Below are 16,952 nucleotides of genomic sequence, written 5' to 3'. Positions count from 1 at the left end.
ATAGAGATGGACAGGAGGGAGTCAGAGATGGAGAGGGGAGAGACAGAGGGGGAGAAGGGGGAGACAAAAATGGACATTAGAGAATGAGAGATAGAAAGGAGAGAGTCAGAGATGGAGAGAGGGGAGAGAGATGGAGAGAGGGGAGAGACGGAGATGGACAAGAGAGTCAGAGATGGAAAGGAGAGAGTCGTCAGAGATGGACATGGGAGAATCAGAGATGGAGAGGGGAGAGACAGAGACGGGCACCGTCAGAGACAGAGAGGGGAAAGTCAGAGAGGGACGGCGAGAGACAGAGGTGGACAATAGAGAGATGGAGAGGGGAGAGACAGAGATGGACAGTAGAGTCAGAGATGGACAGGGGAGAGACAGAGATGGACAGTAGAGTCAGAGATGGACGGGGATGGTCAGAGATGGACAAGGGAGAGACAGAGATGGACAATAGAGTCAGAGATGGACGGGGACGGTCAGAGATGGACAAGGGAGAGACAGATGGACAGGGGAGAGACAGAGATGGACAATAGAGTCAGAGATGGACAGGGGACGGTCAGAGATGGACAAGGGAGAGTCAGAGATGGACAGGGGAGAGACAGAGATGGACAGTAGAGTCAGAGATGGACAGGGGAGAGACAGAGATGGACAGTAGAGTCAGAGATGGACGGGGATGGTCAGAGATGGACAAGGGAGAGACAGAGATGGACAATAGAGTCAGAGATGGACGGGGACGGTCAGAGATGGACAAGGGAGAGACAGAGATGGACAGGGGAGAGACAGAGATGGACAATAGAGTCAGAGATGGACAGGGGACGGTCAGAGATGGACAAGGGAGAGTCAGAGATGGACAGGGGAGAGACAGAGATGGACAATAGAGTCAGAGATGGACAGGGGACGGTCAGAGATGGACAAGGGAGAGTCAGAGATGGACAGGGAGAGACAGAGATGGACAATAGAGTCAGAGATGGACAGGGGACGGTCAGAGATGGACAGGGGAGAGTCAGAGATGGACAGGGGAGAGACAGAGATGGACAATAGAGTCAGAGATGGACAGGGGACGGTCAGAGATGGACAAGGGAGAGTCAGAGATGGACAGGGAGAGACAGAGATGGACAATAGAGTCAGAGATGGACAGGGGACGGTCAGAGATGGACAAGGGAGAGACAGAGATGGACAGGGGCGGTCAGAGATGGACGGGGAGAGACAGAGATGGACAGTAGAGTCAGAGATGGACAGGGGACGGTCAGAGATGGACAGGGGAGAGACAGAGATGGGCAGGGGCGGTCAGAGATGGATGGGGAGAGACAGAGATGGACAATAGAGTCAGAGATGGACAGGGGAGAGACAGAGATGGACAATAGAGTCAGAGATGGACAGGGGAGAGACAGAGATGGACAATAGAGTCAGAGATGGACGGGGAGAGACAGAGATGGATGGGGAGAGACAGAGATGGACAATAGAGTCAGAGATGGACAGGGGAGAGACAGAGATGGACAATAGAGTCAGAGATGGACAGGGGACAGTCAGAGATGGACAGGGGAGAGACAGAGATGGACAACAGAGTCAGAGATGGACAGGGGACGGTCAGAGATGGAGATGGGAGAGACAGAGATGGACAGGGGACGGTCAGAGGTGGAGGGGGAGAGACAGAGATGGAGAAGGGACGGTGAGAGATGGAGGGGGGAGACGGTGAGAGAAGATGGGCGCGCGTGTGTCGGTGTGCGTGCAGAGGAGCTGCGGGAGGCCTTGCCGATGGACACGGCCGTGTACGAGAGCCCGTACGCGGACCCGGAGGAGATCCGCCCCGAGGCGGTGGAGCTGGACCGCAGCCTGCTCACCCTGGAGGAAGGAGAGCTCGGGGCCGGAAACTTCGGCACCGTCAAGAAGGGCTTCTACCGCATGAAGAAGTGAGCTGGACGCCCCCCCCCCCCCCCCGCCCCGGTCTCCACCCCGGGCCACCCCCGTGGACCCCCCCAAAACCCTCTGGGACCCCCTAGACCCTCCACGGACCCCCCCCCCCAGAACCCTGCGGGACCCCCCGTGGACCCCCACAAATCCTCTGGGACCCCCCCAAGACCCTCCATGGGCCCCCCCCAAACCCTCCAGACCCCCCCACGGACCCCCACAACCCCCCGGGACTCCCCAGACCCTCCTCCTCCCCTCCTCCTCCTACAAAGAGACCTCTAGTTCCCCCAGTCCCCCCATGGGCCCCCCCACAAATCCTCTGAGACCATCCAGTCCCCCCAAGAACCCCTCACAGACCCTCCAGGAACCCCCCCAAACCCTCCCTACTCCCCCCCCCAGACCCTCCTACGGGCTCCCACAAACCCCACGGACCCCCCAGAAGCACTCCAGGTCCCCCGTCCAATCCTCCAGACCCCCCACGGACCCCCACAAACCCTCTGGGACCCCCTCAGACCCTCCTACAGGCCCCCGCGAACCACATAGAAGACCTCCAGGTCCCCCAGGCCCTTTCATGGACCCCCCCCAAGCCCTCTCAGACCATCCAGTCCCCCAAGGGCCCCCCCACAAACCCTCCGGGACATTCCAGACGCCCCCAAGGAGTCCCCCCAAAACCCTCCAGACCCTCGCAAACCGCCAGGACCCCCCAAAAGACCTCCAGGTCCCCCCCAAGGACCCTCCGAGTCCGTCCAGTCCCCCCCCCGGACCCCTAAAAACCCTCCAGGACCCCCTCAAAACCCTCCAGACCCCCCCCAAGGACCCCCCCCCCCGGGCCCCACCCCAAAAGGTCCAGGATGGCCCAGGCCGACACACGCGGGCCCGGACCCACACCGCCCCCGCGCCGGTCCTGAGCGTGTCGGGGAGCGTGGCGGCGCCTGAGCGGGCCCGTGTGTGTGGCGGGCGGTGGCGTCCACGCAGGGGGGACAAGGCGGTGGCGGTGAAGATCCTGAAGGACGGCGGCGGCGGCGGAGGCGGCGGCGTCGACGAGGCGGTGAAGGAGGAGCTGCTGCGGGAGGCGGACGTCATGCGGCGCCTGGACAACCCCTACATCGTCCGCATGATCGGCCTCTGCCGCGCCGAGGCCTGGATGCTCGTCATGGAGCTCGCCGACCTGGGACCCCTCAACAAGTACCTGCAGAAGAACCGGTGAGACCCCCCCCCGACCCCCCCCACCCCGCGGCCAGCGCCGCACCCTGCCCGGGGCCGCCAGCTGGGGGCCGGGCGCTTGCCGAGGGCAGGAGGAGGAGGAGAGAAAAAAGGAGGGACAAGGAGGAGGAGGGAAGGAGGAGGAGGTGAGGAGGAGGAAAGGGGAGATGGAGAAGAGGAAGGGGAGGAGGAGGAAGAGGGAAAAAAGGAGGGACAAGGAGGAGGAGGGAAGGAGGAGGAGGAGACGAAGAGAAGAAGAGGAGGAAGGAAGGGAAGAGGAAGAGGTGAGGAGGAGGAAGGGGGAGAAGGAGAAGACGATGGGGAGGAGGAGGAAGAGGGAAAAAAGGAGGGACAAGGAGGAGGAGGGAAGGAGGAGGAGGTGAGGAGGAGGAAGGGGGAGATGGAGAAGAGGAAGGGGAGGAGGAGGAAGAGGGAAAAAAGGAGGGACAAGGAGGAGGAGGGAAGGAGGAGGAGGAGACGAAGAAGAGGAAGGGAAGGGGAGGAGGAAGAGGTGAGGAGGAGGAAGGGGGAGAAGGAGAAGACGATGGGGAGGAGGAGGAAGAGGGAAAAAAGGAGGGACAAGGAGGAGGAGGGAAGGAGGAGACGAAGAGAAGAAGAGGAGGAAGGAAGGGAGGAGGAAGAGGTGAGGAGGAGGAAGGGGGAGAAGGAGAAGACGATGGGGAGGAGGAGGAAGAGGGAAAAAAGGAGGGACAAGGAGGAGGGAAGGAGGAGAAGGAGAAGAAGAGGAGGAAGGGAAGGGGAGGAGGAAGAGGCGAGGAGGAGGAAGGGGGAGAAGGAGAAGAGGAAGGGGAGGAGGAGGAAAAAAGGAGGGACAAGGAGGAGGAGGGAAGGAGGAGGAGGAGACGAAGAGGAGGAAGGAAGGGAGGAGAAGAGGAGGAGGGAGGGAAGAGGAAGAGGTGAGGAGGAGGAAGGGGGGAAGGAGAAGAGGAAGGGGAGGAGGAAGAGAGAAAAAAGGAGGGACAAGGAGGAGGAGGAGGAGACGAAGAGAAGAAGAGGAGGAAGAGAAGAGGAGGAGGGAGGGAGGAGGAAGAGGTGAGGAGGAGGAAGGGGGATAAGGAGAAGAGGAAAGGGGAGGAGGAGGAAGAGAGAAAAAAGGAGGGACAAGGAGGAGGAGGAGACGAAGAGAAGAAGAGGAGGAAGAAAGGGAGGAGAAGAGGGGGAGGGAGGAGGAAGAGGTGAGGAGGAGGAAGAGGGATAAGGAGAAGAGGAAGGGGAGGAGGAGGAAGAGGGGGAGGGTGACAAGGCAGAGGAAATGAGAACGGGAAGGCAAAGAGGAAGAAGAGGAGAAGAGGGAGGGGAAAAAAGGAGGAAGGAGAGGAGGAGGAGGAGAAAAGGGAGAGGAAGAAGAGGAGGAAGGAGAGGAGGAGGAGCAGGGGAGGAAGGGAGGAGACAAAGAGGACGAAGAGGGAGAGGAGGAGGAAAGGAGGAGGAGACAAAGAGGAGAGGAAGAAGAAGAGGAGGAAGGAGAGGAGGAGGAGCGGGGGAGGAAGGAGGAGAAGAGGGAGAGGAAGAAATGGAGAAGAAAGGAGAGGAGGAGGAAGGGGGAGAAGAAGAGGAGTCAGCGGGGAGGGGTGACAAGGCAGAGGAAATGAGGAGATAAGGAGGGAAAGGAGGAGAACGGGAAGGTGAGGAGGAAGAAGAAGGGAGGAAGGGGGAAAGGAGGAGACAAGGAGGAGAAGGAGGAAGAGGAGGAGCATGGGGAGGAGGAGAAGGAAGAGGAGGAAGAGGAGAGGGGAAAGGAGGAGGAGAGGAAGAGGACGGGGAGGAGGAGGGGAAGAGAAGAGTGGGGGGGGTCTGACTCAGTTTCCCCCTCCCCGCCCTTCCTCCTCCCCTCCCCACCCCACCCCCCGCCGCCTTCCGCAGTCACGTGCAGGCCCGGAACCTGACGGAGCTGGTGCATCAGGTGTGCATGGGCATGCGCTACCTGGAGGAGAACAGCTTCGTGCACCGTGACCTGGCCGCGCGAAACGTCCTGCTCGTCACGCAGCACTACGCCAAGATCAGCGACTTCGGCCTCTCCAAAGCCCTCAACGCCGACCAGAACTACTACAGGGTCAGACACCCCCCCCCCCCCCCGCCGCCCCCCACCCCCACCCCGGCGCTGGGGGAGACGCCTCCTCCCGGCTCCGCCCCCTTCTGGAGGCGGACCGCCCTGCCGGGCGTCTACCGTGTGCGGAGCGCTGAGCATCTGCTGTGGGCGGAGCGCCGCGCTGGGCGTCTGCTGTGCGCAGTGCACTGTGCTGGGCGTCTGCCGTGGGCGGAGCGCTGTGCTGGACACCTACCGTGGGCAGAGCGCTGTGCCGAGCGCTGGGGGAGACGCAGGATGGTGAGGTCGGACAGGGTCCCCGCCCCCACGCGGGGGAGGGAGAGCAGGGATGGAGGGGGAAACCGAGGCAGGGACCAGGTTCGGGCTTGTCACGTACAGCGCTGAGCGCCGGGGTGGAGCGGGGGGACGGAACAAGGGGGGGGAAACTGAGGCCCGAGGGGACGGGGCGTGTCGGGGGGGTGGCGATGACGTAGAGGCTCGAGGCCACGGATTCCCCCCGGGTGCAATGACGTGACGCCTCGGGCGAAATGACGTCATCGCTGCGGACGTGATGGTGCGAACGCTCCCGGAAGGGGGGGGGACCATGACGGAAGCGCTCCGGGAGGAGGCGCCATGACGTAACGCTTCGGGCGAAATGACGGCATCGCTGTGGCCGTGATGGTGCAGACGCTCCCCGGGGGAGATGACGTAAGCGCTCCGGGGGGGAGGCGCCATGACGTAACGCTTCGGGCGAAATGACGTCATCGCTGTGGCCCTGATGGTGCAGACGCTCCCGGGGGGAGATGACGTAAGCGCTCCGGGGGGGAGGCGCCATGACGTAACGCTTCGGGCGAAATGACGGCATCGCTGTGGCCGTGATGGTGCAGACGCTCCCGGAAGGGGGGGGGGGCCATGACATAAGCGCTCCGGGAGGAGGCGCCATGACGTAACGCTTCGGGCGAAATGACGGCATCGCTGCGGACGTGACGGTGCAGACGCTCCCGGAAGGGGGGGGACCATGACATAAGCGCTCCGGGAGGAGGCGCCATGACGTAATGCTTCGGGCGAAATGACGGCATCGCTGCGGACGTGACGGTGCGAGCTGCTCCCGGAAGGGGGCGCCAGGACGTAACGCTTCGGGCGAAATGACGTCATCGCTGCGGACGCGACGGTGCGGACGCTCCCGCCAGGGGGCGCCATAACGTGACGCTTCGGGCGAAATGACGTCATCGCTGCGGACGCGAGGGTGCGGACGCTCCCGGCAGGGGGCGCCATAACGTGACGCTTCGGGCGAAACGACGTCATCGCTGCGGACGCTCCCGGCAGGGGGCGCCAGGACGTAACGCGGCGGGCGAAAATGACGTGGTCACTGTGGACGCGAGTGACGAACACTCCCGCGGGGGGGAGGGGAGGCGCTAGACGTTTAGCAGGGCGGAGCGTTATGACGTCAGCGCTGCGGGGGGCAGTGACGTCACGGCCCCGGCTGAGCGCGCTCTTTCTCCCCCCCCATCCGCGCAGGCGCAGACGCACGGGAAGTGGCCGGTGAAGTGGTACGCCCCGAGTGCATCAACTACTACAAGTCTCCAGCAGAGCGACGTGTGGAGCTTCGGGGTGCTCATGTGGGAGGCCTTCTCCTACGGACAGAAAGCCCTACAAGGTGCTGCGCGCAGCCCCGCGGGGGACCGGGTCACTGGCGGGGGAACCGGGTCACGTGGAGGCCCCCTCGGACGCACGGGACGCTCTGTGACGTCGTCGGGGAGGGCGGGGCTTCGGGGGCGGGTCACGTGGGAGGCCTGTTCGGACGGACAGGCGCCCCAGTGAACGTCATCGCGGGAGGGCGGAGCCTTGGGGTGGGTCACGTGGGGAGGTCTGCTCGGACGGACAGGCGCCCTATGACGTCACCACAGGGGCGGGGCCCAGAGCAGGGGGCTTCGGGTGGTCCACGTGGAGGCCTTTGACGGACAGGCGTCCCGGGACGTAGATCGGGGGCGGGGCCAGAACGGGTGGCGAGGGAGGGGGGCGGGGCTTCGGGGGGTGGGTCACGTGGGCGGCCTGCTCTGAAAGGCAGGCGTCCTTGAACGTAAATCACGGGGGGGCGGAGCCAGAGCAGGGGGCGGAGCCTTCGGGGTTGGTCACCGTGGGAAGGCCTGCTCCGCCGGACAGCTGCCCTGTGACGCGATCGCACGGGGGGCGGAGCCAGAGCAGGGGGTGGAAGCTTCAGGGTTGGTCCACGTGGGAGGTCTGTGCTGCCTGACCGGTGCCCTGTGACGTCACCCCTCAGGGGCGGGGCCAGCCAGCGCAGGGGCGGGGCTTCGGGGTTGGTCACGTGGGGGATCTGCTCGGATAGGCAGGCTCTCTGTGACGTAATCGCAGGGGCGGGGCCAGGGTGAAGGGGCGGGGCTTCGGGGTCGGTCACGTGGCCGCAGGGGGGGCGGGGTGTCTGTGTGCTTGCACCCCCATCATTCCATTCATTCAATCATTCATTCATTCAAGCGTATTTGGGGGGGCGCTTCCCATTCATCCATCCAATCGTATTTATTGGGCGCTTCCCATTCATTCATTAATTCATCCAATCGTATTTATTGGGTGCTTCCCATTCATTCATTCATTCATCCATCCATCCAATCGTATTTATTGGGCGCTTCCCATTCATTCATTCATCCAATCGTATTTATTGGGTGCTTCCCATTCATTCATTCATTCATCCATCCATCCAATCGTATTTATTGGGCGCTTCCCATTCATCCATCCAGTCGTATTGGCTCTTGCCATTCATTCATCCAGTCTTATTTATTGGCCGCCTCCCATTCATCCATTCAATCGTATTTATTGGGCACTTCTCATTCATTCACTCATTCATTCACCCAATCGTATTTATTGGGCACTTCCCATTCATCCATCCAGTCGTATTGGGCGCTTCCCATTCATTCATCCAATCGTATCTATTGGCCGCTTCCCGTTCATCCATTCAATCGTATTTATTGGGCACTTCTCATTCATTCACTCATTAATTCATTCATTCATTCAATCGTATTTATTGGGCACTTCCCATTCATCCATCCAATCATATTGGGCACTTCCCATTCATTCATCCAGTCGTATTTATTGGCCGCTTCCCCTTCATCCATACAATCGTATCTGTTGGGTGTTACCATTCATTCACATTTATTGGGCGCTTACCATTCCTCCATAAAAACCTACCCATTCATCCATTCAGTCGTATTTATTGGATGTTTCCCGTTCACTCAATCCTATTTATCGGGCGCTTCCCATTCAGTTATTCATTCAATTGTATTTATTGGGTGCTTCCCATTCATTCAATCATATTTATTGGGTGCTTCCCATTCATTCAATTAATCGTATTTATTGGGCACTTCCCATTCATTCAGTCGTATGTATTGAGTGCTTCCCATTCATCCATTCGATCGTGTTGGACGCTTCCCATTCATTCATTCATTCATTCATTCATTCATTCATTCATTCATTCATTCATTCGGCTTTATTGAGCACTGACTGTGTGCAGAGCTCGGGAAGGCCCATTCGGCAGCAACGGGAGAGAGTCCAGCACAACAACCCTGCCCCCAACGAGCTCACTTTCCACGCGCGCGTCCCGGGTTTCCCTGTGTATCACGTCGTGTGTGTGCGCGTGTCCCCGTGTCGTGTCACCTCGCCCGTGTGTGCCCCGTGCGTGTTGTGTCTGTGTGTGAGAGAGACCCACGTGTGTGCGAGCGAGACGTTGCGTCCCGTGCCCCAGGGCATGAAGGGCAGCGAGGTGTCGGCGATGCTGGAGAAGGGGGAGCGGATGCAGAGCCCGGAGGGCTGCCCGGTGGAGGTGTACGACCTCATGAAAATCTGCTGGACCTACAAGTGAGTCGCTCGCCCCGCCCCCATCCGTCCCCCATTTCCGGTCCTTCCCCGCCCCCATCCTTCTGTCCATTCTCACCACTTCCGGACCCTCCCCCCCCCCCGCCTTCCCACTTCCGGTTCCTCCCCGCCCCCAACCATCCTTCTGCGCATCCTTCTTCCCACTTCCGGGCCCTCCCCTCCCGCATCCTTCCGCCTTTCCCCCCCACCTTCCCACTTCCGGTCCCTCCCCACCCCCCATCCTCCCAACTTTCCCCCACTTGGGGTCCCTCCGCCCATCCTTCCCACTTCCGGTCCCTCCCCGCCTCATCCTTCCACCTTTCACCCCCCACCTCTGGTCCCTTGCCCCCCCACATTCCCACTTCCGGTCCCTCCCTGCCCCCATCCTTCCACCTTTCCCCCACTTCCGGTCCCTCCCCACCCCCCATCCTCCCAACTTTCCCCCACTTGGGGTCCCTCCCCCCATCCTTCCCACTTCCGGTCCCTCCCCGCCCCATCCATCTCCCTTTCACCCCCCCACTTCCGGTCCCTTCCCCCCCCAATTCCCGCTTCCGGTCCCTCCCCACCTCATCCATCCACCTTTCACCCCCCACTTCCGGTCCCTTCCCCCCCCACATTCCCACTTCCGGTCCCTCCCTGCCCCCATCCTTCCACCTTTCCCCCACTTCCGGTCCCTCCCCACCCCCCATCTCCAAACTTTCCCCCACTTGGGTCCTCCCCCCATCCTTCCCACTTCCGGTCCCTCCCCGCTCCATCCATCCATCTTCCCCCCCCCCCCCTTCCGGTCCCTTCCCCCCCACATTCCCACTTCCGGTCGCTCCCCGCCCCCATCCGTCCGCCGTTCCCCCCCTTCTTCCGATCCCCGGCCGGTGATTCTCCGTGTGCGTGTACGCCGTGCGATCACACGCATGGGCCCGCGCACGCGTGCCTACGTGCCGGGGAGGGGAGCGTGTCCGCCGCGTGCAGAAGCGGCGCCGCCTAGTGGCAGGCGCCGGGACTCGGCAGGTCCCGGGTTCCAATCGCGCCCGCCAGTCGGCTTCCCCGGGGGCCTCGGTCGCCTCCTCCGCCCGCCGGGGACCGGGAGGGAGCCGCGCCGGGTCCCCGGCGATGACGAGGGCGCCGCGTACGTTGGCAGGGTGGAGGAGCGTCCGGATTTCGCGGCGGTCGAGCTGCGGCTGCGGAATTACTACTACGACATCTCCAACTAGACGCCACCGCCGGGTTCCCCCCACGCCCTCGGACCCCAACCCCCCCGTTCCCCGCCCCGCGACGACTTACTGAGCGCCGCCTCGGGGCCGAGCACTGTGCCGAGCGCCGCGGAGGGCACGGCGGAGCCGCTCCGCGCCAAGCGCCGGGGAGGACGCCCGAGAGGAGACGCGGGATCCCCGCCCTTCGGGGGAACTGACGGCCTACCGGGGGCGGAGCGCTGTGCTGAACGCCGAGGCGAGCTCGCCGGAGTCAGGAGACGCCGTCCCGGCCCTCGGGGAGCCGAGGGCCCGCTGGGCATCTGCCGTGTGCTGGGCGCCGGGCCGGGCGCCGCCCCCGGGCAGCCCTCCCTGCCGGGGGGACGGCGGGGACCCCGGGTTCCGATCCCGGGGCTGCCTCCGTTTCCCCGACTGTACGGTGAAGCGGGCGTGGACACGTCGGGGGCGACGTGGAGATTGTGATTTCTAATAAAACGAAAGAAAAAGAGGAAAGCGTCTCCCAGATAGCCCCCAAAAACCAGCCACGAGGGGCTTCTTTCACCGCCCCAACTCCACAATCGATCGATGGGTGGTATTTCCGGAGAGGACGACACACTCCAACGAGACGATGAGAGACGGAGAGGGAGAGACAAAAGGAGGGGAGAGACAGAGGGCGGTTATTAGCTTGCCTCCGCCCCAGCGCTTAGTACAGTGCCTGCCACCTGGTCAGCGCCTGACGGGTACCACAGCGATCGCTGTGAGAGACGGAGACGGCGGGAGGGAGACAGGCGGAGGAGAGACATGGAAGAGACAGAGAGACGGAGACAGGAGCCGAGGGAGAGAGATAAAGGAAGGGAGAGACAGAGACAGAGAGAGACAGGAGCAGCGGGAGAGAGATAAAGGAGGGGGAGAGACAGGAGCAGTGGGAGAGAGGCAAAGGAAGGGAGAGAGAGAGACGGGGAGAGATAAAGGAAGGGGAGACAGAGACAGGAGAGAGACAGAGAGCGGGAGAGAGATAAAGGGGGAGACGGAGACAGAGACAGGAGTAGCAGGAAAGAGATAAAGGAAGGGGGAGAGACAGGGTCGGGGAGAGACAGAGAGCGTGGGAGTGAGATAAACGAAGGGAGAGACAGAGAGAGATAAAGGAAGGGGGAGAGACAGAGACGGGGAGAGACAGAGAAAGCAGGAGAGAGATAAAGGAAGAGGGAGAGACAGAGAGATAAAGGAAGGGGGAGAGACAGAGATAAAGGAAGCGGGAGAGACAGAGATAAAGGAAGCGGGAGAGACAGAGACGGATAGAGACAGAGAGAGTGGGAGTGAGATAAAGGAAGGGGGAGAGACAGAGAGATAAAGGAAGGGGGAGACAGAGACAGGAGCAGCGGGAGAGAGATAAAGGAAGGGGGAGAGACAGGAGAGAGATAAAGGAAGGGGAGACAGAGACAGGAGCAGCGGGAGAGAGATAAAGGAAGGGGGAGAGACAGGAGAGAGATAAAGGAAGGGGAGACAGAGACAGGAGCAGCGGGAGAGAGATAAAGGAAGGGGGAGAGACAGAGAGAGATAAAGGAAGGGGGAGAGACAGAGAAAGCAGGAGAGAGATGAAGGAAGGGGGAGAGACAGGACAGAGATCAAGGAAGGGGGAGAGACAGAGACAGGAGCAGCGGGAGAGAGATAAAGGAAGGGGGAGAGAGAGAGAAACCAGGAGAGAGATCAAGGAAGGGGGAGAGACAGAGATAAAGGAAGGGGGAGACAGAGACAGATAAAGGAAGGGGAGACAGAGAGACAGGAGCAGCGGGAGAGACAAAAGGAGGAGGGGAGACGGAGAGAGGGAGAGAGATAAAGGAAGGGGGAGAGACACAGAGAGCTGGAGAGACACAGAAAGGGGAGGAAAGAGAGAGACGTGAGAGACAGCCCGAGAGATAAAGAAGGGAGGGTCTCTGGCGGGGGGGGGGGGGAGAGATATGATGTCTCTCCAGTTTGGGCCTGTCTCCATGGGGAGGGTCTCTCCCGAGGGAGGGTGTCTCTGGGGCTGCGGGGGGTGAGGTCTCTGAGGACTGGAGGGTCTCTGCAAGGGGGGAGAGACAGGCGGGCAGAGATCTCGAGAGATGGAGACGCAGAGAGACACAGAGACGGGGAGAGACAATAAGCGCAGAGACGCGGAGGCGGAGGGACGGAAGATGGAGAGAGACAGACAGGGGGAGAGACAGAGAGATGCATTCATTCATTAGGATTGATTGAGCGCTTATCATTCGGTCAATAGTATTTATTGAGCGCTTACTATGTGCAGAGCACTGTGCTAAGCGCTTGGAATGGGCAGAGACAGAGATGGGCAGAGATAGAGGTGGGCAGAGACAGAGAGCCAGAGAAAAGCAGAGAGATTCATTCATTCATTAGGCTTGATTGAGCGCTTACTACGTGCAGAGCACTGGACTAAGCGCGTGGAATGGGCAGAGACAGAGATGGGCGGAGACAGAGATGGGGAGAGACAGAGATGGGGAGAGACAGAGATGGGAGGAGAGATAGAGATGGGGTGAGATAGAGAAGGGGAGAGACAAAGGTGGGGAGAGAGGGAAAGGCAGAGAGAAGCACAGAGATTCATTCATTCATTCGTTTGCATTTATTGAGCGCTTACTATGTGCAGAGCACTGTGCTAAGCGCTTGGAATGGACAGAGACAGAGATGGGCAGAGACAGATGGGGAGAGACAGAGATGGGCAGAGACAGAAAGGCAGAGGGAAGCAGAGAGATTCATTCATTCATTCGTATTGATTGAGCGCTTACTTTGTGCAGAGCACTGGACTAAGCGCTCGGAATGGGCAGAGACGGGGATGGGCAGAGAGAGATGGACAGAGACATAGATGGGGAGGGACAGAGATGGGGAGAGACAGGGAGGCAGAGAGAAGCAGAGAGATTCATTCATTCATTCCTATTTATTGAGCGCTTATTATGTGCAGATCACTGAGCTAAGCGCTTGGAATGGGCAGAGACAGAGATGGGCAGAGACAGAGATGGGCAGAGACAGAAAGGCAGAGAGATGGGCAGAGACAGAGATGGGGAGAGACAGAGAGACAGAGAGAAGCAGAGAGATTCATTCATTCATTTGTATTGATTGAGCGCTTACTTTGTGCAGAGCACTGTGCTAAGCGCTTGGAATGGGCAGAGACAGAGATGGGCAGAGATAGAGGTGGGCAGAGCCAGAGAGCCAGAGAAAAGCAGAGAGATTCATTCATTCATGTGCATTTATTGAAGGCTTATTATGTGCAGAGCACTGTACTAAGCGCTTGGAATGGGCTGAGACAGAGATGGGCAGAGACAGAGATGGGGAGAAACAGAAAGGCAGAGAGAAGCAGAGAGATTCATTCATTCATTTGTATTGATTGAGCGCTTACTTTGTGCAGAGCACTGTGCTAAGCGCTTGGAATGGGCAGAGACAGAGATGGGCAGAGACAGAAAGGCAAAGAGAAGCAGAGATTCATTCATTCATTTGTATTTTTTGAGCGCTTATTATGTGCAGAGCACTGTACTAAGCGCTTGGAATGGGCTGAGACAGAGATGGGCAGAGACAGAGATGGGGAGACACAGAAAGGCAGAGAAAAGCAGAGAGATTCATTCATTCATTTGCATTTATTGAGCGCTTATGTGCAGAGCACTGTACTAGGCGCTTGGAATGGGCAGAGACAGAGATGGGGAGAGACAGAAAAGCAGGGAGAAGCAGAGAGATTCATTCATTCATTTGTATTGATTGAGCGCTTACTTTGTGCAGAGCACTGTGCTAAGCGCTTGGAATGGGCAGAGACAGAGACGGGCAGAGACAGGGAGACAGAGAGCGCCGGAGAGAACCGGGGAGAGACACAGAGACGCGGGGGGGCGGGGCCACGACGCATCACCTGTTTCCATGGCAACTCAGCGCGCGTGTCCGCGCGTCGGCGTCTCTGCGCAGGCGCCGGTCCGCGCGCGCCTGCATCTGGGCGCTGGTCCGTGGGATAAATCTGGGCGCGTGCGGGCAGCCGGGCGTTGGTATTTGTGCGCATGCGCACGAACCGTCGTCGGCGACGGTGCGCACGCGCGCAGACCGTCGTCATCTGGGCGCATGCGCGCGTGCGCGGCTCGGCGTCTTTGCGCATGCGCGCCTGTCCGTCCCTCGGTCTCTGTGCGCATGCGCATGTATTGGGGGTTTGGACCATCAATTCCCGCCATCGCCACCAGGTGGTGCAACCACTAGCCCTCAGGGGACGCTCAATTAGCAGAGCGGCCTAATGATGATGATAATAATGATAATAATAATGATAATGCAATGAGAGTAGCATGAATTCACTCAATCGTAGTGATTAGGCGCTTCCTGTGTGCAGAACACTGGACTAGGCGCTTGAGGGAAAGGATAAGCCGCAGGAACATTCCCAATTAATAATCGCAATGCTCTGCACACAGTAAGCGCTCAATAAATAGGATTGAATGAATGAATAGTAATGATGAGAGTACTTGGGAAGCGCTTACTATGGGCCAAGCACTGTTCTAAGCGTTGGGCTGGAGACCATTCAATCGGGTGGGACCCTGTCCCCCTTGGGGCTCCCAGGCTTCATCCCCATTTGACAGAGGAGGAAACTGAGGCCCAGAGAAGTGAGGCGACTTGCCCGAGGTCGCACAGCAGACAGAAGGGGGGGTAGGATTCGAACCCAGGTCCAAAGCCCCCCTTTTCCTCAGCTGCCCCTCCGGCGGTGCCTCGACGGGCTCCTTTTAGGAATGATAAGGTTGGTCTTTGTCGAGCGCTTACGAGGTGCCAAGCACTGTGCTAAGCGCTGGGGGAGAGACAGGGTCATCAGGTGGTTCCCCCGTGGGGCTCCCGGTCTCCATCCCCATTTGACAGAGGAGGAAACTGAGGCCCAGAGAAGGGAAGTGACAGTCACCCAGCTGCCAAGCGGTGGAGGCGGGATTCGAACCCAGGACCTGGGACTCCCAACCCCGGGCTCTTGCCACTGAGCCCCGCTGCCTTTTTCCTTCCCCTCTCCCCACCCCACTGTACTTCACGTCTCTGTGCCTCAGTTGCCTCATCTGTCAAATGGGAATGAAGACCCTGAGCCCCACGCGGGACCCTCTGATCACCTGGTGTCCTCCCCAGCGCTTAGCACAGCGCTCGGCCCATAGTGAGCGCTTCCCGACGGCCATCGTGATCATTCTTAATTGTGTAGAGATCGATGAATTCCACATTGAAGCAGCGTGGCTCAGTGGCAAGAGCCCGGGCTTGGGAGTCGGAGGTCATGGGTTCGAATCCCGGCTCGGCCCCTTGCCAGCTGTGTGACTGGGGGCCAGTCACTCCACTTCTCTGGGCCTCAGTTCCCTCATCTGTCAAATGGGGATGGAGACCGGGAGCCCCACGGGGGGACCACCTGATTCCCCCGGGTCTCCCCCAGCGCTTAGAACAGTGCTGGGCACATAGGAAGCGCTTAACAGATACCAACATATTGAAGCCCCTTTACTCCTTTTGATGAGTAGCTAGCTCTAATTATTTATTTCTCTCGATGCCTGTTTACTTGTTTTCAGGGGTAGGTACCCGTGAGCCCGTCACTGGGCAGGGCTGGTCTCTGTCTGTTGCCGAATTGTCCATTCCCAGCGCTTAGTACAGTGCTTTGCACATAGTCAGCGCTCAATAAATACTACTGAATGAATGAATGATTCTATTTCTATTGCTGCTTGTTTGCTTGGGTTCATCTGTAGGTATCTGTGATTCTATTTATTGATTTTGCTACCCGTTACTTGGGTTCAGGTGTGGATACTTGTAATTCTCTTTTTATCGCTGCCCGTTTCCGGGAGTTCACGGGTAGATATCGACAATTCTATTTATTGGACGAATGTCATCATCATTTTGCACAATGTTTTCATTATTCAATAGCCCTGAGCGCATACTATGCGCAGAGCACTGGACTAAACGCGGGGAGATTCCCAGCCCCTCCTCGGAAGGGGAGCTCATTGGCTCGCTTCCACCGCAGCGTTTAGCACAGTGCCTGGCACGTCCTGATCACTTGACCACCCTGATGATCGTTATTATTATTAACAATAATAAAAAGTTATTATTATTAATGATAATCTAATAAGGGGATGGAAAGTGGGAGCCCCACGAGGGGGCGGATGGTCCTGCATCTCCCCCAGCGTTTAGCACGCTGCTTGCCACACAAGGAGCGCTCAGCACACACCACGCCCTTTATTAATCGTCATTTATATTAAGAGTTCCTATTGCACTCTCCCCCAGCGCAAGGGGTGTCGGGAGCTGGAGGACGTGGCCCGACGCGGTGACGTCACGGACGCGTGCGTAAGGACCGCGAGGCCGACGCAAGGGGGGGCCGGGCCGACTTGAGGCGCGCGGGACCAGCTGAACCCTGATTGGTGGATGGGACAGAGCCGGAGCCAATCAGAGGGCGGTGGGCGGAGCCGGGTGGGAGGTGCCCACGGGGGGGCTGAACCGTGATTGGTTGGCGGGGGAATAGTAGGATGGGATCAATCAGAGGTGAGTGGGCGGGGCTAGTCCAAGGCCAGAACCAATCAGAGTTGAGTGGACGGGGGTAAGGTAGGGAGAAATGGGCGGGACTGAACTGTGATTGATGGAAGGGAGCAAACCAAAGCCGGGACCAATCGGAGGCGAGTGGGCGGGGCCAAATTTGAGCGGGGACCAATCGGAGGCGAGTAGGCGGGGCTAGGTTGAGGAGGGACCAATCAGAGGCGAATGGTCAGAGCCAAGATCGGGAAATGTGGGCGGGACTAAGAGGATGC

The 16,952-nt window shown here is 59.5% G+C and overlaps 1 protein-coding gene across 1 annotated transcript; it reads left to right on the top strand.

Annotated features, from left to right (window-relative positions):
• Positions 1 to 1,639: 1,639 nt before the first annotated feature.
• On the top strand, positions 1,640 to 10,707 carry LOC103167269 (tyrosine-protein kinase SYK-like; the record flags this gene model as incomplete). The annotated part of the gene is given in 7 exon segments (XM_029057297.1): positions 1,640 to 1,898; positions 2,872 to 3,099; positions 4,984 to 5,173; positions 6,665 to 6,790; positions 6,792 to 6,803; positions 8,901 to 9,013; positions 10,146 to 10,707. Coding segments are annotated over 7 exon segments (1,001 nt in total), but the record flags the coding sequence as incomplete, so codon positions are not given.
• Positions 10,708 to 16,952: the final 6,245 nt, after the last annotated feature.

Source organism: Ornithorhynchus anatinus, unplaced genomic scaffold, assembly GCF_004115215.2.
Source record: "Ornithorhynchus anatinus isolate Pmale09 unplaced genomic scaffold, mOrnAna1.pri.v4 scaffold_83_arrow_ctg1, whole genome shotgun sequence".
Lineage (NCBI taxonomy): Eukaryota > Metazoa > Chordata > Mammalia > Monotremata > Ornithorhynchidae > Ornithorhynchus > Ornithorhynchus anatinus.
Note: the sequence above shows the minus strand (reverse complement) of the source record. Positions and strands in the feature narration are given on the sequence as shown.